The sequence below is a fragment of the Cylas formicarius genome, unplaced genomic scaffold, assembly GCF_029955315.1.
Source record: "Cylas formicarius isolate icCylForm1 unplaced genomic scaffold, icCylForm1.1 PGA_scaffold_10__41_contigs__length_53128322, whole genome shotgun sequence".
NCBI classification, from domain to species: domain Eukaryota; kingdom Metazoa; phylum Arthropoda; class Insecta; order Coleoptera; family Brentidae; genus Cylas; species Cylas formicarius.
In genome coordinates, this window is record NW_026844214.1 from 25,154,145 (window position 1) to 25,179,299 (window position 25,155).

At 33.9% G+C, this 25,155-nt stretch overlaps 1 protein-coding gene across 1 annotated transcript in view; it reads left to right on the plus strand.

Annotated features, from left to right (window-relative positions):
* The window catches only part of LOC132705041 (retinal homeobox protein Rx1-like), a 60,849-nt gene extending 41,648 nt beyond the window's left edge, over positions 1-19,201 (plus strand). Inside the window, exon 3 of the mRNA XM_060675464.1 lies at positions 18,773-19,201. Coding sequence (XP_060531447.1) covers positions 18,773-19,165 — 393 coding nt within the window. The 3' untranslated portion in view covers positions 19,166-19,201. The remainder of the gene's footprint in view (positions 1-18,772) is intronic.
* Positions 19,202-25,155: the final 5,954 nt, after the last annotated feature.

The window sequence follows — 25,155 nt, forward strand, 5'->3', positions numbered from 1 at the left end:
AATCCACGCCAATGTTTATTGCACAGGGTGTTACTAAATTTCAGGGGGCATTATAAACAGAAAAGCTCATGTGTAGTAAAATGCCTTGTTTTTCAAGATACAGAGCGTCAGTCTCTTTTTTAAATTAATTCTTTAAAATTGTGAAGAAAAATCTACAGGGCAGGGGTTTCCCGTGTATATTTAGCGTCGCCCGGAAGATATACAAAAAAGTGTACAAGCGACGCGTACTGGTTGAAAGGGCGCAAAAACCTTTACAACATTAAGAAATGTTGATAAATTCACATATATTTCAGGATGATACAATTTGATTTTGTTAAAAAAGTAACAGTGAAGCAGAAACCGAGGCAACATACAAGTTATTTGATTTAAAAAGTATTACTTATTGGTACTATTCTTGATGAATTAATAGAGCAAATAATCTACATAATAATAATACTTAATGCTTCTAGGACACACCCACATTACAAGAAGTAAGTTGTTTACAAAAAAAAAACAGAAAAAGTAATTCCATTACATGAAGAAAAAACAGTAATTGCACGAGTACATGTATACCTAAGTATTAACCATATAAATTAAAAGTAAAAAAATAAATAAATATTGATGTGATATTCAATGTTCAAACTCTTTATTCATTTAATATATTTAATGAGATGGATTTCACAATATCCCTCTGCGACTCGAGCAACTGGAATCAAGAGAGTTAATCAGATCATTATCATTCGCGATATTTTTCAAAAAAGCGCTTCGTATGTCAGCATACAACGCTGGGAAATTATACAAGAGATATATAATGTTACAAACGTGTGTACAAATCTGCGATTAGGGATACGGTTTAGATAATTTTTTAGCAGACTGCCTTGTCCTGCGATTTCAAATTATGACTTTCTTTCTAGGATCCAGTTGTATGTTGAACGACTGTAAATTTCTTACACGATTGAAACACATTTTAGGCAGTCGGTTCTCAAGCCACGAGTCCGGCTGCTTTAAAAATTAGAAAACTTATTTTTGACAGCAGTCTCAAGACGCATTGTCTGGTGTGTTCCGTGGTAAGTTAAAAGTCGTTTAAAAAAATGTAGTTGAGCTCTCTAGAGCAGTTTTTCGTGCCTAACATCCCAAATACCCACGTTATAAGTGAATGAAGAAAGCGTTATGCTGTTAAATAGTTTTAATCTGAATCGCCATCGATGAATAAAATTCATGGGACTAATCAATCTTTCAGCAAATTTCTAAATTCCAAAAACGTTTAATGTTCCGTCGATTGTAACACACCTAGTATACAAATCAGGAAGTTTTCTTATCTCGTCGTCTAACTGATGTATTTAACATTAAAAATTTAAAATCGTTTTTTATTAATTTTTCAGTTTTTGCAGTTCGTTCGTGCAGTCAAGTGGCGTAGTAAATAAATGAACCTAATTTTCACTAGTACAAAACGCGAGTTAATAAAAGCACCACGGGAAAACGCGTTGTCGACATCTGCCGGTTAAAAATTTCTAGAATTTCACCAACCTCGAATCCGTACTAATGTTAGTTGTTCATTGAGAATAGAACAGGAACAATGTCTGATGTTGAAATGCTTACAATTTTATTTACATTTGAAAATGTTTTGGATCTACTACAGATATCGACAATTCAAAGGACATCTTTGCATCTCGCCTTCAAAACAATTCCAAGAAAATCTTTCTTCCAGGTTTTCCTTTTATCTACTTTTTCCTCTTGACCCAAAGCTTAACATGCAACAAAATCTTCCGTTATTATCTTTAATTAAGTTACATAGTTTTAATTCGTAGGAGTGTTCATACAACGCACACAGAGAATTCTTGGGAATACACCACACACAGGTAAGGTTGCGTTTGTTTCGTCGTTTTAGTATAACCAAATCTTAATGGCACGGTAGAAAAATATTTTGAAGCTATCGTAAAAGAAGATCCGCACCATGCAGCATTCCTCAATAGTGTTCCAACTTGCAATGTAAATGGATTAGCGCAGCACGATTTGGAAATACAGAGTTCTTGGGCTTATCTATATAACGCTTTACAGAAAATAGAATTAGGCAAGATTCGCAATTATTCTGAAATTATGTGCAATCAAAAGGACAGTTATCAGGGAACTCGAAAAGAAAATAATTTTTATTTTTTTTTTACCAGAAAGAGTGTTGATAATCGAGACTATATTTTAAAAATTCAGGCAATCACAGAATAAGATATTTTATACGCTATTATTAAATTAAAACATAAAAAACAGTGAGTTACGAACAAATTCCAACGTTTATTATAAAATGAAGCAAAGAAGTAAACCACTATCTATTTTTTTTAATATTTCCCGAATAACTAAAATTTTCCACACCAAAAATTGCTAGTATTACACCTGTATTCAAGGAAGACCTGAGGAAGGATGTATCGCCCAATTTTAATATTATATAACATATACATTGTATACGACTTATACGATATTTCGACGATGGTTTCACGTAAAAGAAAAAAATTGCAATGCACTATTCGGATTTTTTATAGAATACTACTAACGTTTAGGCGGAGGGTGGGCAAGGACCTTGCTCGAGTTCAACATGGTGTTATAACTTCTAAACTATGACACATCCTATAAAGCCAAGATTGGTTCTTGCTCCTAACATCTTATCTTGATAACAATTTGTATTATGTATCGATAAAAAGATTTATACAGCTTGTTCTGTAGTGCCAACAAATGCAAGCATATAAGGTTTACATATTTGAAATCTCTAATTACTTTTGCATTTAATGTTAACAGTATCGTCCTTGTATCGGTGTGTGTTAAAACAGCTCTGGAAGTATTGTTTTGGAAATTGTCATGTAACCAGTAGTTTGGGTTTTGTCTTGAGAAACTACACTGATCATTTCAGTCAGATAAGAATGCTATTATATGCTATTATACTTTAGTTGGAACATAATTAAATTATACTAGCATTGTTTGGTTTAAAAAAAAAATCACCTTACCAACATTATACTAAAAAGAGTTGCAACTAACTACGCAAACAACTTAATAAAGTATAACTTAATGTCCCTCTATAATAGAAGGAATTATAAATAGTTTATTCGTACAACCATAAAGCTTTTCAGTAGAAATGTATCCAATAAAACGAGAATGAAGAGGTACCAAACATTTAGTGTCAGCAGAAAAAGTCTGTGGTTTCGGCTATTACAATTCACTACAATGAAATCAAACAACGGTGTAACATATTAAAAATAAAAATGAAAATATTTCCGTAGGCTAAAATTAGATTTAATATTAGTTAAGGCTTATTATTAGTTTATTATACGCAATTTTCTACCCAAACTAAACCTGTGGCAACACTTTTGTGATGCCCGAAAATTGCAAATTCCAAATTCATGACAGTCTGATATTCAAGGTTTTATCATTAATATCGTCGAACGGCTTCCGACATCTCGTCGACGTTAAACATAAATAATTAGTCACCGATCAACCAAATTCAGTGTGGGGGTACATAAAACAAACCTAAAAAAAATGAAATAAAAAACTCATATAATGCGAATCAATAAGTCTTATACGAATTTTAATATAGTCACGTAGTGCGCGGAAGGGCGTAATTCCACCCTCATAACTCGCAAAACGTAATAATGGAGAGCGCTAAATGACTAAATTACATCGAAAACAGAACAGTTGTTCGAACATCAATAAAAGTTCACTTCGCAACGGAACGCTTTTCCGCTCGACTGAGTTAAACACCCCAAATACAGAGACGACGGGCTTGATACAAACTCATTCGACAATTGTTATATAATGGGCACTAACAAAGAATCTATTATGTGCAGAAAAGTACTTATTAAAGGGGTGGTTTAACTACTCTGGCGGCGGCTGTCACAAAGGTGATGCATGGCAATAGAGATTCGAGAGCACAGGAACTCGATCTCTTTTCTGCATCGATTTGTATACTTGATGCTATTTCTGCCGAGTGAATTAAAAAGAGTAATATTTAAAAACTACGTTTTGAGAAAAATGTAAATGAAATTTTTACATCTTTCATTATACCACAGACACGCGTGTTTGGTGTACCGAGAGAAACTTTTCAATGGATGAAAACTGGGATTATTCTAGACCTAAATCAAAACACAGGGACGGCTGGCGCATATGCGCTGCAGTGCTGCAGAGCTCTCAAGAAATTAAGAACTCATCAATTATTAGTTAGTCTAACTAAAATATTTTGTTTATAAACAATAAAATTCATGTTTCGAATTCGCATCGTCATCATAATGATAAAAAACTGCGCAGCCCACAGCACACCTGCACCCTCGCGACGGTTAAAACCAAAGCCATGATTTAAATAGGCGAGTTCACTTCAGTATGGCCAGCGCAACGTCGAATAGGGTTAAAACTATCGAATTTTCTCGCGGTTTTGTGGTTTACTAGTTTACGCCCGGCATAGCAAACGTAAAAACAATAATAATAGAGTGCGTGTGCTTCTATTCACTGGGAACTATAGAGGTAGTCTTTAATTTAATTAAAAGATTAATAATAAGTAAAAAGATTAATAAAGAATAAAAATTAGAATTAAAAGCAAAAGGTAGGATATTATCATTGAAAAAGCTGGAGTAATTAAAGAATAAGGTTATACACGGAAATTTCGTAAAGACATTAACTCATAAAATGAATGGATTTATGGATGTAACAAACAAAACTGCTATATATTGTTTTCCCTCCTTACTTTTTGCTGGCGATAAAGTTTAGAGCGATCTAAAGCATTTAAGTTTGAAGGTAAAAAGACATAAAAATTCTAATTGTATTGAAATTGGTTTATTATGGTAAATCAATATTAGAGCTCAATTAGATTTTGCTTATTGGGTAAATATACAGAAACATAATGAAAATGTGTGAAAGAATTTTTAAAATTAATAAGAACTTAAAGTTCAGATTTTCACGAAATTATATATTTTGACATGACAATTGTTTCGACAACACCGTGTCTTTATCAAATGATTTGTTGAAACAATTGTCATGTCAAAATATATAATTTCGTGAAAATCTGAACTTTTAGTTCTTATTTATTCTGATAAATGGATTTTCATCAAGTAAAAGCCACCTCAGTTCAATTTTTGAAAGAATTTTATTTTTATTATTTAGATATATTAGATTAGATTATTTAGAGCACCTAAAAAATTCTTCGATATTTAAGAGCGCTTACGAAGAAATTCAAACGATCTGTTACAGTGCATACTTGAAGTTTGTCGTAAACAGAAAATTGAGGACATTAATAATTCTCCGTTTTTGGTTAAGGTATGTTTTTTTTGCAAAAATTACAGAACACCTTAAAAATTTTCCCACGAACCGCCACTGTAAAAATACAAAGTTTTCAAAAAGTTTTACTATTGTGGTTAATTATTAAATTTGCTTGTTATATGGATTGTCCCAAAAGTGCCAAAATGTATTAACGTTTTTTTTTTTTTTTAATTCTATACACAGTAAGTGTGAGTAAAGTTGTTTGAAATAATTTCAATTTCATCAGTAAGCAAGACGTGATGTACTTAAGCAAAATATGCAGTAAAGTGTCACAATCTGGGTAACAACAAAACATATAAGTATCACACCCCAATTAATAAAACTTCCCATCTTGCAATAAAAAGTTTAAGTGACTGCAACTTGAAAAGCAAAAATGAAAATGTTTTACTTAAACCAAAGAAAATTTTAGTATTTGGATATCTGGCGGTCTATTATGGTTTCTTCTTAAAATCACTTACATATATAAATTGTCCCAAAAGTGGTAAATGTATCAAAGTTGAATGAAACAAAAAATAAAATGAATATTTTAGCTTTTTTTTATTCTACGGTCAAAGTAAGTATGAGTAAACTTTAACATTTTTTTAAATAATTTCAATTTTGTCAAAATTTAAGCCGTACTTAAGTTATGCAATAAAAATATCCGGTAGACACAAAAACAAATTTTGTACGTGAAGTAAATAAGTTGACGTCATTTTAAAGAATATAAAAGATCAAGGAATGTGAGGCGAAAAAATATATTGGGCTATATGTAAAAAAATATATATAAATGTATAAAATGAATACACCGCTGGATTCGACGTGACAATATGATGCCACAATGATATCTACAACAATTTTTACCTCTTTCCAACCTGTATCTTGCGAACAAAACAAGGTGTTTTGCGGTATTTAAAATGTGTACAATATTTAAAAGTAAATGGCGCACCCATGTGATGAAATGCAGAGGTTAAAATGATCTCCAAGATTTATGAATATCTTGGTCACCCTTAATGAAACACCCTGTACGCGTAAGGGAACTGCAATGCAACGAAGGGAGTATTGCGAATTTAGAAAATTATGCTCTTATGTTCGCGACACACCGAGCGGCTATGTATTTCTTAATTATGCCTTATAAACACGTTCATTAAAACTTTGATTAATACTCGCTAAATTGAGTGTTAAATTCATTATTCAAAGCGAATAAATTGAAGATTAATTAACCATTGATAATTTAAACTCGCTAGGCTGTGGCTTAATAAGGTTAAAATTTGCATTTGAGGACGGAAAGCACTTTAGCAGGCATAAACACAATTAGAAGGGGAGATAACCACGTCCGCTTAGCTAAGCTAAATTTATGGTCGAAGGAAATTTTGTCAATATATAGCCGGGCTCGGCTATGGTGTACAGGCTAGCAATTTGAAAATTTTTCACGGAAAAAATACGAGAGAGACTGTTATTAACATTTGCAGACTGAGCGATTCGAAAAAGAGGCTCTTTTTCATGGATGTAAAGAATTCCGTAGATTTGCACAAATTTACCTTATATCCTGTAAACTAAGTTATAACCAAAAAAAATGAAGATGGGTTTCAGGAGTATAATATCAAAACGGTAAAATCGTTTTTATTCGAGTACAAAATAAAGTTTCAATGAATTATTGCAAAAAAAAACTATAAATTTGGTTGTTTTATGTAAACAATAAACAAAATAAGTAGATGTTGCATATCGAGGGTGTCTCGCATATTCTTTTCTCGAATACTATTATAGCAATCAATGTTATCAAGAACGTTTAAATACCAAAGTATAACGGAATTTTTAGATTATTTACTTTTGGATTATACAGGTTGCCCCAATTCGCACCTCTCATTGAAGGAAAGAAGGTTGTTTTAGTACAAAACTAATGAAACTCGTTTTGTAACCAATAATTTTCATTAAATTTTGAAACAAAAAATTTACCTTTTGGAGCAGTGGAAGCCGAGATATTTGTTTTGTCAAAAAAGGGATCGCACAAGTCATTTTACCTGCACTTTTGAATACATAAAAATATTATTCAATGTATAGCGTATCGGTAGAAAACCCCGGCAGTGTTCAGCACTGGCAAAATTATCTCAGCAAGACATTTAAATTTAATTAAAATGAAAACAATAATCCCTTGATTATATATCTATGGTTTTAGAACCATTGTCTCTTGTTCGGTTTTTGATAATCTCTTGGTCTTTGGTTGAACTACATGAGTTTCAACAAACTATATAGTAACAGATCCTAAAAAAATGTATATACAAAGTAGATCCTTTTAAAGTTAAGTATTTAAATGTTTAATCAAATCCGATGAAATGGAAAAAAGTCTTGTTTGTGGATATTAGGCAGATGATATGCGGAATCCTTTAGGATGCTTCAGATGTAAAAACTATTTGTTTTATATGGCGGTTTTTAGTTAAGATACTTGAAAATTGCAGGTTGCAAAATTGGCAAGTCAGTTTATTTCCAAAAAAGGAAAACATGAACCTAAAAATATCAAATAAAGGAATATATACTTTTCCACTTCCATATTAGAAGCTTCAGGGCCTGAACTAAATAATGAAATTTTTAACAACTTAATAAGTCGCTGCTGAAATTCGTATTCAAATAACAATTTAAAAAAAAACACAAGAGCAAATATAGCAAAAGACAAAAGTCCAATGAATTCTGGCGATGTCTATACTCGCGCCAAAAGAAACAAATCCGTTTTAAAAGGACATTTATTAGGTTAGAGGACTGTAGCTTTTATATCATATTCTACTACGCGCCGCAAGTGGCTATGACGTTTTTGCACAGTTGGGAATGATACTTCGCACATCCTTCTACCCAACTCTTCCTACATTACAAGGCCGTGTAAAGCTAAAGTATGAGTCATCACATTAAGGACGGGATATATCTGGTCGCATGGGTTTCATAATATCAAATATACGTGAAGGAAAATAAAAATATGGGTTTTAATTGCTTTCTACTATTTTAATGTTTAAAATATTGCACAAATATGCAGAATACATAAAAATCTTGTAGAAATTCATACAGTGGTGGGGCATAAATTTTTTAAATAAATTATATGAAGAATAATTTTTGTACCTATTTTTGATATCAAAATTATTTTATGAGAATTAAGTAATAGAAAATTAAATTTTAAGAAGCGCTTGAAGTATCATTAGAAGACCTCTTTAAATCTGGCATTAAATTAACCAAAGCGTTTGTCAAACGCATATTCAGGCAGCGCGGAAAAATCACTTCCCGGGTTGTGTGTATGTGTGCAACGATAATGGTCAAGTAAGTAAAAACCAAACCCCGCCCGCATGTTGCCGTATAATTGGCAGCTACACACATCAACGTCGCCCGTTCGGCTCTTTGTTAGAATCAACTAATCAGCCTTATGATGTGTAATTTCGTCGGGCACGTGTGGGTCGCGTGGCTTTCGACGCCGTCGCGATTGTTTAAAACCAGCAACAATATTGGTTTCTGTTTGTCGTGTGATTAGACCCGAAAGTGATTGCTTGCCGACGCTTATTAGGAAACGTCCGACTTGTGTCCCTTTTTATATTCGCATGCTAATAATTACGCGTTAGGTAATCCAAACGTAATTATGGGTGATGCGTCTGAAATCGTTTTTATGTTCGGGGTTGTGCGGCAGGACTTTTTTTTCTTTGGTCCACGCTTGCTATACAACACTGCTATATATCAAACTTATATAAACAAATTTAACCAATATAGTGATATTTACCACTCCAAAGGTCTAGTCTGACACACGATAAAGAGTCATGAGTATTACCGTTTTTATCTGCTCGGCCTATAAATAAATAAAGTTGTTTTTTTGTTTAAGTATCTTCAAAATAAAGGTCGTGCTGAGTAAGTAACTCTTGCAATACCTCTGATCGCTGAAACTTTTTTTAGCTAAAGTGCTGTGATAACTAGCATTTTCATAAACTATTACGCTGCCTGGTGGGATATTTGGAAGGTGATAATTTTTTTACCCAATTTTCAAAAAGTTGGTAGTGTAGGGAGAAACTTTTAATGTTTTTTGCTAAAAGTAGCAAAGCGTTTGGCACCCAAACTAGCTAGCCTCGAGGCATAGTGTCCAATGGATATTTTTTTTCCTTTAGAGGCAGGTACCTCCAAATGCAGTTCGATGAAGAATTTTGCCACCCTTTCTCTAGGTGTCGAGACAAGTCTCCTCTAAGTAATGTATATTCCGTTTTTCTATGCTAAAATGATTAGATTGCCTGCATTCCACCAATCGTCGGGTCTAAATTCGATTCGATTCGAATGTTTTACGGTTACCGGTAAATCGAGAATTTTCTTTTAATTTCTGTTGCAATGATTCAAATGGCGAAATCTGAGTGCTCTCATACATCGCATACACTTCCCTGCGAATTCACTCTACATCACCATTCCTAAACACTTTCACAATGCCTTTGCCATATCTTTCCTTCTTTTCTAGAGAATCAATATCAAGGAATCGATGCCAGTTAACTGCAATGCAATGCAAATTTTGCATTAAAAAATATAAATTATTCTTCTTCTTTCTTTCAGGTATATTATATTAAAAGTCTTTTCAAACTGTTTTTTAAAATTTAAATGTGTAGAAACAAAACGTGCAATTGTCAGATAACAAAGATAAAATTATAAGTATTATATAAATTTAATCTTAATATGTTTGTAAAACGATTCACTTGCAGGACATGTTCAAATTACACTTTTTTTGTTCGTTACTCACTTCCATTCAACGCGCGGTATAAACATAAATAATGACTGTAATACCACTAATGGCATAGTGCAAATTATTTTAAAATTTCTAAGGTGTCAACACTAGTAAAATACCTCCCTCATTAACCCTTCTAAAAGCATCATTCTACTGGTTTCTTTCGTTTATGATAGGCCTGCCAAGTCATGACCATTTAATATATGCTGTATGTATGATTGTACCTTTGTTTTACACGAAAGGTTTCACTCCATAGTCAGCAAAGGAAATAGAATAGAAACATATATATTATATTAATACGTAGTGCTTCATTAATCGACCCCTGGCTTTACAAAATTGTTATGTATTGTATTGTAATGTATGTATCAGGCACGCTTCACTACAGAAATAATCTTGTCCAGGCATACTATGAAATGCTTATTACAGACATTTACATCAGCACGGAGCAGGTAATTACACCATTGGGTGGAGAAAAAGAAGAACCCCAAAGTTTGCTATAACATATTTAAAAAAATTATTAGAATGACCCCAAATGAAATTTCGTCATTAAATCATTGCCGGTAGTCAATGTGGCGGACTAAAGATAAAAATATGAAATAAGCTGATATCTCAGGAAATTGTTAGTGTTGTGTTTTACATGTTCCTTTAGAAAAAAAAGGCTCTAAACCCTACATTTTGTTTTTTTTTATTTTACTCTATATCATTAACAATAAAAAGTTACATTCCATGAGAGTTTATCAAGACAAAGTGGAAGCTTATTCGTAGGAAGAAAGAAAGGAAAAGTATTCTGTAACTCGGGCTTTCTAAATTTATATTTCTTAGTTTTGTAGATATAAACAAAGAAGTGAAACTACTGCTAGAATAGAAAGAAAAGAATAGCAACGAAATCATGGTTGCAAAAAAAGATCTCTATTGGCCAGTACTAATTTAATACAAGAGCTAAGGAATGTAGCAACTATTTGCAAATAAACTAGGAAAATTACCGACTGATTGTACTGTGAATGAAATAATTTTTACCTCTAAAACTGAGCATCAAAACAGAGCTAAAGTTGGCTTTCTGATGATAAGAATCAACAATTTAAACCTGAACTCTATCCTATATCGGCCACCATGTATGATAGACGAAAATGGTAAATGCAAAAAATGTAGCCAGTTTATCATTTACGGCCACATGGCAATTTTTAGTTTTTGCCCATAACTGGGTCACCGTATACTTTTTTGATTAAACTATATTTTTGGGTTATTTCCAGCATCTCGCGCATCTTTTGGTTCAAGAATTTTTTAGACCGGGCATACCGTTTTCAAGAAACTCATTTTTTTCGGTCCGGAAAATAAAAATTTCATTTATCTAAATTGCTACCGAATTTCCACTCGGTATCTGGAAATTTCTGACACTTACTTTCTTTCATAGCAACTTTCTATTCAAAACTCATATTTTTCATTATGAGGCGGAGCACCGTCCTGGTGCCATACAAGGTTACTGTATTGCTGAATAGGTAGGGGAAAACCGGGTAAGATGACGAAGCGACTAAGATGGCTAACTTTCGTTATAAATTTTAAAATGTAATAATTCTTCATGAAACTTATACGGACATCTCGGGATAAGTTTCAGAACTAAATTTTATACTTGCCTTGACGCTGCAGTCAGCAGATCGACAGCTATTTGACATTTACCGTTTGAACAGCTCAGGTTATAATTTTTATGGTATCACAACGTAACTATTTGAATATTAATTAATCTGTATAGCGAAAATAAAGTTTAACGCAAAATATTGTCTTGTTGTTTGCCAAAAATAATATATTTTGAATTAGTTTTGACCTTTTTAATTCTACGTGATGGTGGCGGGTAAGATGGCGCGGCTAAGGTGACGAATTCGTCATCTTACCTACAACGTATTTTTATAAACGAATTTTGATAAAAATTTTAAATGAACGTGCCTTTGGACTTACATTTCTTCAACTGAGAGAAATAGCATATGAATATGCGGAAAGAAACGAAATTCCCCATCGTTTTAAGACTGAAAAAGGGATGGCCGGAAAAGATTGGACTGCTGGATTTGCCAAAAAATGGAAATTAAGCTTGCGAAAACCAGAACCTACGTCGTTGGCAAGATTAATGGGATTTAATAAAGCATCAGTCGGCATCTTCTTCGATATCGTTAGCGAACTTTATACAAAATACCACTTCAAACCCGAAAGCATTTATAATGCAGATGAAACTGAAACTGAAACACTAAAATTTCCAAAGTCTTCAGTCCACGTGGAAATAGAAGAGTGGCAAAAGTAGTTTCAGCGGAAAGGGGCAAGAATACAACGGTGGTCTGCGCTGCCAATGCTGCTGGTTGCTGATGTTCCACCTTTTTTTGTTTTCGGCAGAGTCCGCATGAAAAACGAACTTCTTCATGGAGCACCTATAGGGTCATCAAGAAGCGCGCAGAAAAACGGATGGATGGATTCGGAGATATTTCTAAAATACCTGAAACACTTCAAGCAACACGCGAAATGCTCTCTCATTTTAAAGATTTCCAATTATTTCTTGACAAATTCAAGTCGCTGCATCTTATAAGGTGTTAGTACTGGCAAAAATTTGTAGAGGTGGATATGGCGTTTTTTTAAGGTGTTATGAATTTTTCCACATGATCTGTTTATATAATTTTCAGTGTCTTGAATTAATTTCTCGAGATTTTCTAGGAAATTAACGCAATTTTTTTTCTCCTGTTCCTCCCTGTAGCGTGTTTAATTTTTCCTTTTGATTTCCAACAGTTCTTGTTCTTCTTTTAATACTTTTTTTTATCAAATCGACGAACATTCTTTATCGTGTTCGTTGAAGGTATACTTGAGGATATACAGAAAAATGTTTGTGATATTGATGTCGAACTCGCGATACATTTTGATTGTGTGGATAAAAAAGGCAAATTATTTCTTGTTTTTGATCTTCCAAATAATTATAATTAGTCATGTTCCGTTGTCTAAGGCAATAATGATCATTAAATTCTACTGTTGAATATATCAAACTAAAATTAAACCAAATACTGACAAACTATATATTTTTGAAATCGGGTTAAAAAAACTTTCAGTAGATATATACACATTTTAAAAAGTTAATTTGTTAATTATTTATACATTTGCGGAAATCATTTGTTTTTATTGGTACGTTCAGAAGATAATAGAGAATAAAATCATACAACTTTTATATACAAAGTGTTTGTCTATCCCGTTTAATAAACTTTTGTGGATAAGTGTCAAAATATAAAGGAAAACTAGGTACAAAATATTTGATTTTCAACGTAAACATTATTGAGCAAATCGGTTTGTTCAAACTAGTTTGCGCAAACATGTTGGCGCGTGACAGGGCCCTTTTATTTTTATATGTTTTTATTTACTTGATCTTAGAACAATTAAAATCTTAATTATAATCATGTAAACTTATTATTACAATATCACAATTTATTTGAACTTTAGGATACAACCTTTAAGTTGTCCGCCCTGTTTGTTTAATGCTTAATGTCATTGCAAATTTACATTTTATTACCTACTCCATAGAATTAAGAAACAAAATTTGGTCTTAACCTAAGGAGTCGGCTATTCTTAAAGGAATTATATAACGATATAATAATATTAGCTATATAACTAGTCGGTTTAGAACAATGCTAAACATCAAACGTGTCAAGGGCAAAGATCCTTCAATTTGCAGTGTAACAAGGAGGGGGTCTTGTGCGTCAAGCTGGGAGCTTAGTAAGACGTCAGACGCAGATCCTTCAGTATCCCTAATATAGTCTTGAGCTGAACGAACGGCGTACAGCCAATTCGTCGTCTCTGACGAGCGATATTATTAATAGGTGACAGCACGGGGTTTACTATAGACCTCTTTGTAGTCGAAACGGTAGTTGGTTTATAAGAGCGATGATGCGAAATTTCTAACAACGTATAATTAGACCTTTTGAAGAGTCGATAAGATCTATTTTCGACACAAAGGAATATGACCCGTCAAAAAAAAAATGTTTTCGAAGCACTAATCGTATTTATCACTTATTAATGAATTTTCCTAATATCTACTTTTAATTAAAATGTTGGTTTTCAAATTCTCATCAATATACAAAGATATACTTAACCAATAATTACAAACCGGCTCTCTAAGTTTTCTTTTTCTTCTTTCAGTGCCTATCCGGTTCGGATGTTGGCAATAATTCTGGGTATAACAATTTTGTTTGTCGCAGCTCTAAGAAATGCTGTTGTTGTTGGCGAGAATAAAGTTTCCAAGATTCTTTAACCAAGATATTCTTCTTCTGTCAGGTTCCGGTTTTCCTGGAATGTTTCCTGCAGTAATCTGTATCCTTTTTTGTTCCGCTTTATGTGACCTAGATATTCGAGCTCCCTTATCTTTACTGTATTAATTATTTCCTTCTCTTTTTGCATTCTACGAATCAGTTCTTCATTTGTCACACTCAAGAGATTTTCAGTATTCTGCGGTAACACCACATCTCAAAATAGTTTAATCCCTTGGTGGTTGTTTCTGTCAAGGTCTAAGATTCCATAGCGTAAGGTGGAACCTAAAAGACATATCAGCGAAGGAGTCTTATTTTTGTATATAACTAGTGTTCCCTTGAAGAGTGGAACCCTCTTAATAAATTCCGCTCTGACTCGTTCAATAAGGTATCGAATTTCCTGTGTAAGCATACTTATTAACTGGTTCTATTCGTCGTTGATCTCTTATGAGATGACCAGCTGGTACGGGGTACCTGCTAATCATCATATGTTTCAACAGCACTGGCAGTAACGATCAAAGTCCTAATATTACTCACAAGTTTTCCATTTACAAGTATTCTTGCATTTTGATTTCCAAGGGCCTTACTTCTTACTCCATGCGTTATTCATATCTATTTCTGTCGATGTTTAGATATGATTTTTGTCCCCAATATGATTGTGAAACTATTTCTAAATCTTCATTAGTTTATAATGTTGAACCCTATCAAATTCCTTAGAGAAATGGATAAAGCAAACGAATAAGATACTGAATAGAGCCTGTCTGGTGTCCAGGAAGTCAGGAAATTCAAACTGTGTTTGCGACATATATTGTTCACAAATGTTATATAATCTTTTACTTATCGTAATGAATAATTTAATAAGTGTGAGTCTTGCTTCAGTCTAATCGTACGTCGTAGAGGATTCCAAACATCGTTTGTTTGGATTTCTAACATTTTTGTTTTTACATTTTTAAAATTATGATTTTTCCAGTCCAGTGTTTTTTTTTGAGATTCTTGTAAAACAGGTCGAGGTATAGAATATAGAGTAAAAATGTAATATAAAGGTTTGACAACTTGTAAAAGCTGTACGTAAACAATAATTCTTATTAAATAAAACAAAAAACTATCCGTTAATACTTTCCAAATTAAGTAAAAACTAAATCTTAATTTTGTGAAATTTTGCAAAACATTGAACATTTACATTCTTTCTTTACTCTTACTTTTTAATAGGGTGAGGAGTAAATAAAAACACATTTTTTTTGAGATATTTATAATTTCAAGATCTTATAATTTCAAATTTAAAACGATGTACAAAAAATTAAAATTTCTTTCTAAGTTGGTCCCCAACTCACAGCTTTTTGTTAAACCTTAGTTGCTGCGAAATAATTCTTGCGGGCTATGGTTTGTTTTTTAATGCGAGAGAGTAATAACATGTAAATTTGCAATGACAAGAGATCATTAAAAGGTGGACAACGTAAAGGTTGTATCGGAACGTTTAGATAAATCGGGCTGGCACGCCTCAAATCGATCCTAAATTGTTATTTTAATGCAATAAAATGAATCACGGAATTCGGGTATCGGCTGCGCGAAAATAACTAATAGCAAAATAATAATCTCACGCGTATGGCGAAGGTTCTGTTTAAAAATAAATCGATTCATAAATGACATAATTTAGTTGGAGAGCGCGCTCCTGCCAATTCGATTTAAACGTTGAAAAAGCCGAATCACGGCCCGTCGCGTAAGTCCTCAGTCGGAGGAACTTTTATGAAAGTTTTTATTGCATTTAAGACGAGCTTTTGATGGCCATTAGTTTCGCCAAGAATAAAATCAAATTGTCAATTAAGGCATCAGTTCAAAACCAATTTTGAATTAGCCCCGAGCGTCAATATGGCCGTTCGTTGCTCCTCGCTTCGCTCGACAAGGGGGAGAAACGGGGAGAACAAAGACAATCGAGAGTTTTAGAGAAGGAGATGAAGGAGCAGGAGAGTGTTTTATTCGTCAACATTAAACGGCTATACCGTTTTAGATATATCATCTCTGTATTACAGGAGGGACGAGCGGCAGTCAAGCGAATTCGTAAAATATTGAGGAAATAAATAATTTTGGCAGTATTTTTTGCTTCTTTTCAAATATGTTACAAATTAAAGTTAAAGCTAAAGTGTAGGTATCCCAATTTGAACACTTTTCTCGAATATCTCCCTCATCGTTAAAAATATAAATATCCGGTTTTCGCAGTGTATGAGTTTTTTGGAATAAACTGTTAAAATAGACGCGTATAGTGTATAGTATAGTAATAAAATGTGAAATTCTGTCCAGTGTACGCTAAAATTATTTTGGATCCTTATTGTAAATCTGAGAAAAACACAGCAAATCAAGTAGAACGTCCCAAGAATGTTTTGTTTCTTAATGCGAGTATTGTACCTATAATCATTATCAACCGCCAACCGTAGAGAGACGGGTAGTTAACCAACCTGTCACGTTTAAAATTGAAATTATCGTTACTTTCTCGCAGGTGTTCGTTTTTGCAAATGGCTAGTGTGAATTCGTTCCTGAGAATCGGATTAGTAAAATGAATGGCAAGCCTACAGGTTGGGAGTTGTTACTTGGAAAAAACCGATATTACTCCAAGAACCAGAAGGCAGCCTCGCAATATAGATCATTTCGCTTTAAGACGACATTTGGCTATGAAAAGCTCGATACGAGTTGACACATGGAATGTTAGAATGAATGAAGTTTTAATAATAAAATAGAAATCACATCTCAATTAACAGGACAAAATTGTGTGTTGTGGGCGTGTATGCCCCAAACATCTCCACGGTGGCTCTAAAAGATGCGTTTTATTCTCAGCTATCTCATTTCTTAGCGACAATCAAAACCAGTAAGGAATTGTGGGCCGGTATGGTGAAGCCACGATCAATGATTCGAACGAGCGTTTTTGGGAATTGTATTACTTATATCATCAGCAAATCCTCAATTTATTTTCCTCATAAACGTACACATGGGTGATGCCATCCCTACAACAAAAATCTATAACTATGTGATGATAAAACGACAGTGCTCAAAGCTCAAAGTAAACGATTGCAAGCTGTTGATCAGATCACAGATTGGTGGTTCCTTTTATGGCAAACTAACGCAAGGCACGGGAGAAGCAGGCGGTAAGGCATAATTCAGTAGAAACCAATAATATGGAGCAAGAATATCATAACATAAAAACACTTTAAAAGGAGCAGCTGATAAGGCACTAGCAGAGAAAGAGAATAGCAAAAGATGCAAACAGCTAATATGGTTAACAAACAAGGTATCTAAAAATCAAAAGGAGGGCAGACGGTGATAGACAGAATTGAGAAGCGTGGTTTGAAATGGTTAGGAAATGACAGTCGAGCGATGGCCAAGAAGAGTGTTAGAGTGGACTCCTCTCACCCGAAGAAAAAGTGGTAGATCAAAAAGATCTTAGAATGGTACCATGAAGGAAGCAATGACAACTAGTAATTTGAAAAAGGAGGGTGTTTCGACAAACAGATCTGGAGACGGCAAACAAAAGGCCAGTATAGGGTAATATACCGTTGGTAAAATATTTTAGGATAAAAATAATTTTCTATTTTCATATTCTTCTTACCTCTGTATAAGTTTTTAATCCTTTGATCTTAGAATAATTAATATCCCAATTATTATATTCATTATTTTAACAAAGGAAGTGGAGAGAGTTGTTCGAATTACAGAAGATTGATTAACGGTAACGAGTCCATTAAGTAGAGTATATAGTATATTCCGAGGCTGCCTTTTAAAAAAGCAAATAGAATCTGAGTAAAAATAAAGTAGAAGAGCAAGCGGGGATTAGAGCTGGAATATCTACGGTAGACAAAACACCCAAAGATCAGGAGGTACATCCCCGATACATAGATATTCATAAAGCCTTTGACATCATTCCTCTGGGAAACAACTTATATGGTTTGAACACGTACAGCAAATGCTCGAAAATCGAATGCCACAATAAATACTAATGTGGACACCGGAAGGCAAAAATTAAAGAGGGAGACTAGGAAAAGTTGGAATGTGGGAATACAAAAGGAATTGAAAGAAAGAGAACTGACGACCTGACGCGCCAAATTTAAATAGCGAAGAGTGAAGGTTGAGTGTCGCTCTAAACTGATATATTATTCTAATAAATTACCCCACCATTATCACATTACTTTTATTCACCAAAGTCCTCTTTCTACTCTTTGGAAATTAGTCTGCCCTAATTACTTTCTCGCATTAGGTATAAACTATCCTCAAATTTAATTTTACCTAATTTTAAGATGTCGTGGCCAAATTACTTACGGCGATTCTTTAACTCAGTTGGCATGTCAAAGTACCATTATAAATTAGATTATAATATTATGTACAGCGAGGGAAGTAACATTACCCGGCAAATGGATGATCAATTTTATTTCCATTTACAAAACAAACAGACGGGTTTATCCCTTAATCGATTACTACTTACGTTGGGCTATTTGCGAGCATTGATTTATCTATCAATCTTTATTTTGAAGATGATGGCATTATTTTTTTACAGGTGTGGTTCCAAAATCGACGAGCAAAATGGCGTCGGCAGGAGAAAATGGAGGCTGCTCGCTTAGGTCTGAGCGATTACCATGCGGCAGCAGCCACACTTTCTCGGGCGGCGGGCACCAGTCTAGCGATTCCCATGGACCCGTGGCTATCACCGCCACTGCTCTCGGCTTTGCCCGGTTTCCTTAGTCACCCGCAGACGGGATACCCCAGCTACTTAACGTCGCCGGTGCCGAATGAACAACCAACGCTCAGAGCACCCCCTCTGGCGCATTCTCATTCTCCTCCAAGCTCAGCGTCCCCGCCGGACCACCTCAGAACGACCTCGATAGCCGCGCTACGGCTCAAAGCCAAGGAACACGTCGAGAACATATCCAAAGGCCTCCAAATGGTTTAGAGTTCGTTTTCGGCTTACGCGACAATCCTGTACATACTCACCCCCTACCTGCGTTTTATAGTGCTTTTACCATAAGTTTAAAGTGATGTCAGCGATAGCAATGCGAAGGTCGTGCCAGTTGGACCAGTTGAGACGACACACGCTGGTTCAAAATTGGAAAAAACATCAACATAGGATGTTTTTTGCTTAGTTTTGAATTTATTGAGGACATCTCTAAATATTTACTTACATAAGTTTTGACTGAAATATGTTTTGAAAAGAATTAAACAATCATTGAAGAGTTTTATAACAATATTTTTGTCTTTTGATAATATCTCTGCTATAATTATTTGGTTAATTTTAAGTAAAGATTTTGGCAGTTCACAATTATTATTTGCTGTGCTGAAGTGTAAAACCATAAGTGTGTTGAATATTTCTATTTAATGCAATTTTCAATTTACTTGAGTATTGCAAATTCTTCCAGTTAAGGTAAAATAGAACAAAAACGGAATAGGCCAGAAAAAGCATTTTGAGGTTGTTGTTAACGAGTTCAATTCTACAAACTTAAGAAAGTTGGGAGAAACGCACTCTCAGTATTTAATTGTTTTTTTGCCTTTTATCCGCTTTTATCCTGCTCAATTTTTGAATTACCATTTCCATCGCCCAGAATGATTCGATAATGTCACTCAAATCTGCCTGTCATATTGGTCATTTTTGTTGGAAAAGTGCTTTCAATTTTCTATAATATCCACTTAACAAATTCTAACCAACTTTTCCATAAACTTTTTGATAACCCAACTCGAATTTTATGGAATGAAATCACAACTGACCAAAATTAGTCATATGTTTTGTCCATCAAAAATGTACGATTAGTCTATTAGATTCGTGCGACAGGGGAGCAGTTTTTCCATTAAATTGCGAATTTATGATTTAACGAAGCAAGAACTATTTTAAGAATAATTTTGCGTACGGCAACATGATCAGCATCGTCTACGGGACAATCACTTTAAACTTGACGTATGTCCACTATATCTACCTATTTTCAAAGTGTTGTAAATACTTTAGTGTACATGATTATTAATTTATTTTACACAGTGTTGTTATCAGTCGGTGTGGTGAAAGTTCGTGTATAAAATCCATTTTGTTTGTTTACTCAAGACTACGCCAAATCGACGGTTTATAACTTTTACGTTCGCCTGTATGTGTAAATAATATTATGTAGAATGCTCGATTGAAGGAAGCGAACTCTGATTACCTTTAAGTCCTGCTAGAAAACTATATATCAACAATAAAATTGACATTTTTTCAACGTAACATCGTTTTCATCCTTAATCAACGCAACAACCCTTAGAAATAAAGAAAAGTCGACCCCATGTCAGGGCCATAATGTTTAATTTTAAATCGAGCACTTTCTAGTTCTAAATGATTTTAACCTAAAATCCAGTAGTCTGAACTTCTCGGCAAACCAGTTGCCGCCCCCAGTTTGCACACAAAAACTTGATAATTGTTATGCACTTCTCCACGAACAGTAATTTCCTCCAGTTCTCTATGTCTTCCAAGGTTTCTAAAACCTCCATAGGTAACACAATTATTTTAAATTCAGACAGATTCCTAAATGGTTGTCGGCGGTTCGGAAACCTTTTAAGATATAGCTTGCCAGCATCTTCAACATTATATACCTAACATTATCGTTAGGTATATAACATATCGTACTTTTCTTGTATAGAAAACATTTTTACGGAAAAAATTAAGATAAAAGAACTGTGTTCAAAGCTCTAGTGGAAACGTATTCGAATATGACTGGAGTTGGACAATCAACAAGATACGGAGGATAAACGCGGCCCTATCAGAACGCCAAAGAGAAGTACGAGGGCGGCCTTTTATATTTCGGGATTTGTAATAAAAAACTATAAGCTACCAACCAATATGACTTTATTGTTTCTCAAAATATTCGCCGGGATGATCAATACACTTTTGCATTCAATAAAACCAATCATCAAAGCACTTTTCCCACATCGAGTCGGGAACCTCCCAAACATGCTTTTTAAACGCATCAATCGCTTTTTCTGGTGTCAAAAATCGTTACCTACCTAATTTATTCTGAATGTATGGGAATAAAAAGAAGTCATTAGGTCAAATCTGGACTTTATGGTGGACGGCTCATCAAATCGACGTTTTTAATGCTCAAAAAGTGCTTTGTTTGCATTGATCGGTGAGAGTGGAGAGTGATTCGTCTTCGGCTGTTGGTTTTTCTAATTTCTTCGAAGACTTTCGGCAAACAAATGGTTGTGTACCATTCAGAATTGACTGTTTTACTTTTCACCAAAGAAACAGTTTCAACGTGGCCAGTTTTCCTAAAAAAACAGGCCACCATTTGTTTGGAGGTGCTTCGCGTACAAACAACTTTTTTGGGCTTTGTCTCATTCTGAAATACCCACAAAGTCGACTGCTGCTTACTTTTAGGTTCATATTCATTTATCACCTGTCACGATATCATAGACATCTTTGGAAGCACCGCGATCGTATTTTTTAGTATTTCCTTGGACCAATCAACACGAGCCATTTTTTTGAGCTGATGTCAAATTGTGTGGAACCAACGCTAACAAATTTTTTTACGGGCCAAATGTTCATGTAAAATTGTATGTATGATGGTCCCACTAATGCCCAAAGATACCTTAATCTCATGGTAAGTGACATGACGAACCGGCAAAATCGGTTTCCGCACTGCATCAATGTTTTCTTGGACAACAACCAATTTTGGACGACCTTGACGAAATTCATCCTTAAGAGAATTAGAACCACGACCACGAAGTCCGAAAACCAGCGATAAACAGTAGTCCTAGATGGTGCTTTAACTCTAAAAGTCGAATTAACTTCATCGATGCATTGTTGTTGAGTTAGTCCACGTCTAAAGTTGTGAATAATTATTGCACGAAAATGCTGAATTTTTAAATTACATTTTTTTTAATTTATCACAAAAAATACAAACAACACTCTTTCGCCAAAACCTAACTGAGTAAATCTAACCTCAAAATATCAAACTTCCCTATAAAAATGGTAGTCGTCAGATGGCAGGACTAGTTTAAGAAAATCCCGAAATATAAATGGCAGCCCTCGTGCACGAAGAAACCAAACTGTAATAAATAACGTAGATAAGCTGCCATCAAAAGAATAATACACACGATTTACTTTTAAAAAAATAAATACCTACTTTTTCAAAAAAATTCCACAAGCTACGGTAATAATATTTGCAAATTTTTTTGATTCTTCCTACATCCGTTATTGATGAATCCAACTTGCGCCAACCATCCCGTTCAGCAAGTTAAATTCATCAACAACCGACGTAGGAGGAATTCAGAAGAATTGTAAATAATAAGATATATCAACAACAAAATAATGCCTGAACTGAAAAAAGAGTTTATGAATTTTCGTTACGAAAAAACTGCTTTTAATAGAGAAAGAGTAGAGACGCCACTTTTAAAATGAGGACCGTTGAAACCTTCTTGCAAGAGGACATAAATATTGTAAAAAATAGAGTAAGTGCAACTAACATATGTTTGAAATAGAAGAATATGGGAGGCTGACAACATTTTAGAAAACACTGTAGAGCCAATATTATTTCTCTTTAATCCAACGTCTATAGTTCATCTGAATACTCGGAACATAATGACTAACATTTACAAATGAAGTTGTATTATAAACAGCGGATTTTTTAAAATGATATTTATTACAATTTGTCTATTTTCATATTAGTCTTACTTCTCTATAGGTTTTTATTTACTTGAATAATTAGAATAGTTAATAACTCAAGCTGCCCATCTCTATAGTTATAATCATATATTATTCTAATAAACTAGCTGTAGTAACAATGTCACATTACATTAATTTAAAAACGATTCGAGGTTTGTCGGTCTTAAAAAATAAAATACGATATAACCTTTAAGTTGTCCACCCTGTTTAATAATCCCTGTCATTGCAAATTTACATTTTATTCCTTTTTCGCATTAAGAAACGAAATAGACTACACTAAATGAGCAACCAGCAAAACAGAGCAGTTAAGGAAACTTAAAAGCTTAAATAATTTTGTTCAAGCTAGTGTGCATGTGTGTACGATATGTGGGATTATTATAGAGGATATCTTTTAACAAATCTCCGATATTTAGAGGGCAGTGGTTAGAGTATTTTTAATAAACAAATATCACTTAAACATTGGACCGCAAGAGCTCCGGTTTTGAGATAGAAAGTACCTAATCAGATTTCGTTTTCATTTCTGTATGTTATAACTAACATTATAATGTCAATTTAATATTTAAACACCACGAAAATTCCAGTTTATACTTTCTCGATGCTTAACTATGAGTTTAAATTAGCAATCATTGAAATAAATAATACGCCTGGTGTAAGCGGAGTAATGATTTGAGGCATTACGCTTCGCACAATAGAGGCAATCGGAAACGAATCCGGCTGCAATAAACTCTCTTCGCTTTAATGTCTCATTTAAAGTGGGCCATCGTCAGATGATAATATAAAATGATAGAGAGCTGTCTCCTTTTCTTTCCCTCTTTCTCCGTAATTACCCTTTCAGCATTGATTTCAAGCTTCATTGCCATTTTATGCTATAGAAGTTTCCTTCATCAAGTACGTTTCCACACGCTTTTGTCGACGCGAAAAATCTATCGGCTTTCCTTTGCGAATCGAAAACGACTGATGTAATAAATACCTGTTCCGAACTCGCTTCGTGTTTATAAAAAATTCTATTTACAGAAACAATTAAATGCTAGAATTCGTAAAACCAGTCTTCTACACTTAAATTTCCCGTCTTGTTGAGACGACCATATACGAAAATTAGAAGGTGATGAGGTGCTTTAAGCCCGGTAGACATGATGCAATTTCTACATATACAGGTTGTTAATTAAGTTCGTAAGTTAATATGAATATGGGTCCGCAACGGTTTGGTTCTTGAGATACGGGGGGGCCAAAAAACGCCTTTTTTATATCAACAAGGGGTTGATTCAGCATCGATTCGTAGCTAAAAGGTTTTAAAGAATTTATATCTTTTTCATTTTATTCCAAATTTATCCAAAACGACTCCAAACTAATAAAATTTGTAAAGTAGAAGTTATTTACAACAAAAAGAGTTTAGACAACTTCACAAATGCAATGCGTATGGAATATCGGGGCAATACTATTCTAAAAAAAAACCTGCGCGCCACTGACTTTTTTTTTAATCTAATTTAATTCCGTTCGCTGAAGATACCGACGAAGTATTCGAGTTGAGGAGGCAGTTTTGAATACAGTGGAACGTGATCCTAATAAGTACTACAATCGTTTCTAACGAAATTAGAAATACTTCATCATCTTTAGAGAACACAGAACCTGGCAAGAGCAACAATTAAAACCATATCACTATACACGTGTTCAAGAACTTTTACTTTACTTTTTTAGGAACCTTAGCAGGAATTTTGTCAGTGGTTTTTAAGTAAGTTGGAAAACAAGCCACACTTCTCTCGTCGTGTTTTTTTTTACAGACGAAGTATCATTTACAAGAAAGGGATTTATAAATTTTTATAACTTAAATAGCAGGTCAGAAAAATAACAAACAGGCAGTATCAGTTTTCTGAAAATATTTATGCTGGTATTATTGCAAATCAAGTTATTGGTCCAATTATCTTACCTCATGAACCATGGTTCATATTTAAATTTTCGGCGGAATGATGGGCCCGAGCTATTACCTGTATTAATAAGAAAGAAAATTTGGTTAGCACAGGCGCATTTTGCTATTCGTGTTAGGTTTATTTTTACGGGAGGAATCTCCCCTTCAGCGATGGCATATGTTTTTTGAAAAAAACTGTATTTTTCTTAAGTAACATGGTAATTAGACGAAATTCGAGGTAATAATTCAAATAGAATTTGAAGAAAACAATTTCAAAATTATTGTCAATAAACAAAAAATAATCGTAAAAGCAGATATTCTAAATATATTAATTTCGCGATAAAAGTCCTATCCCTTA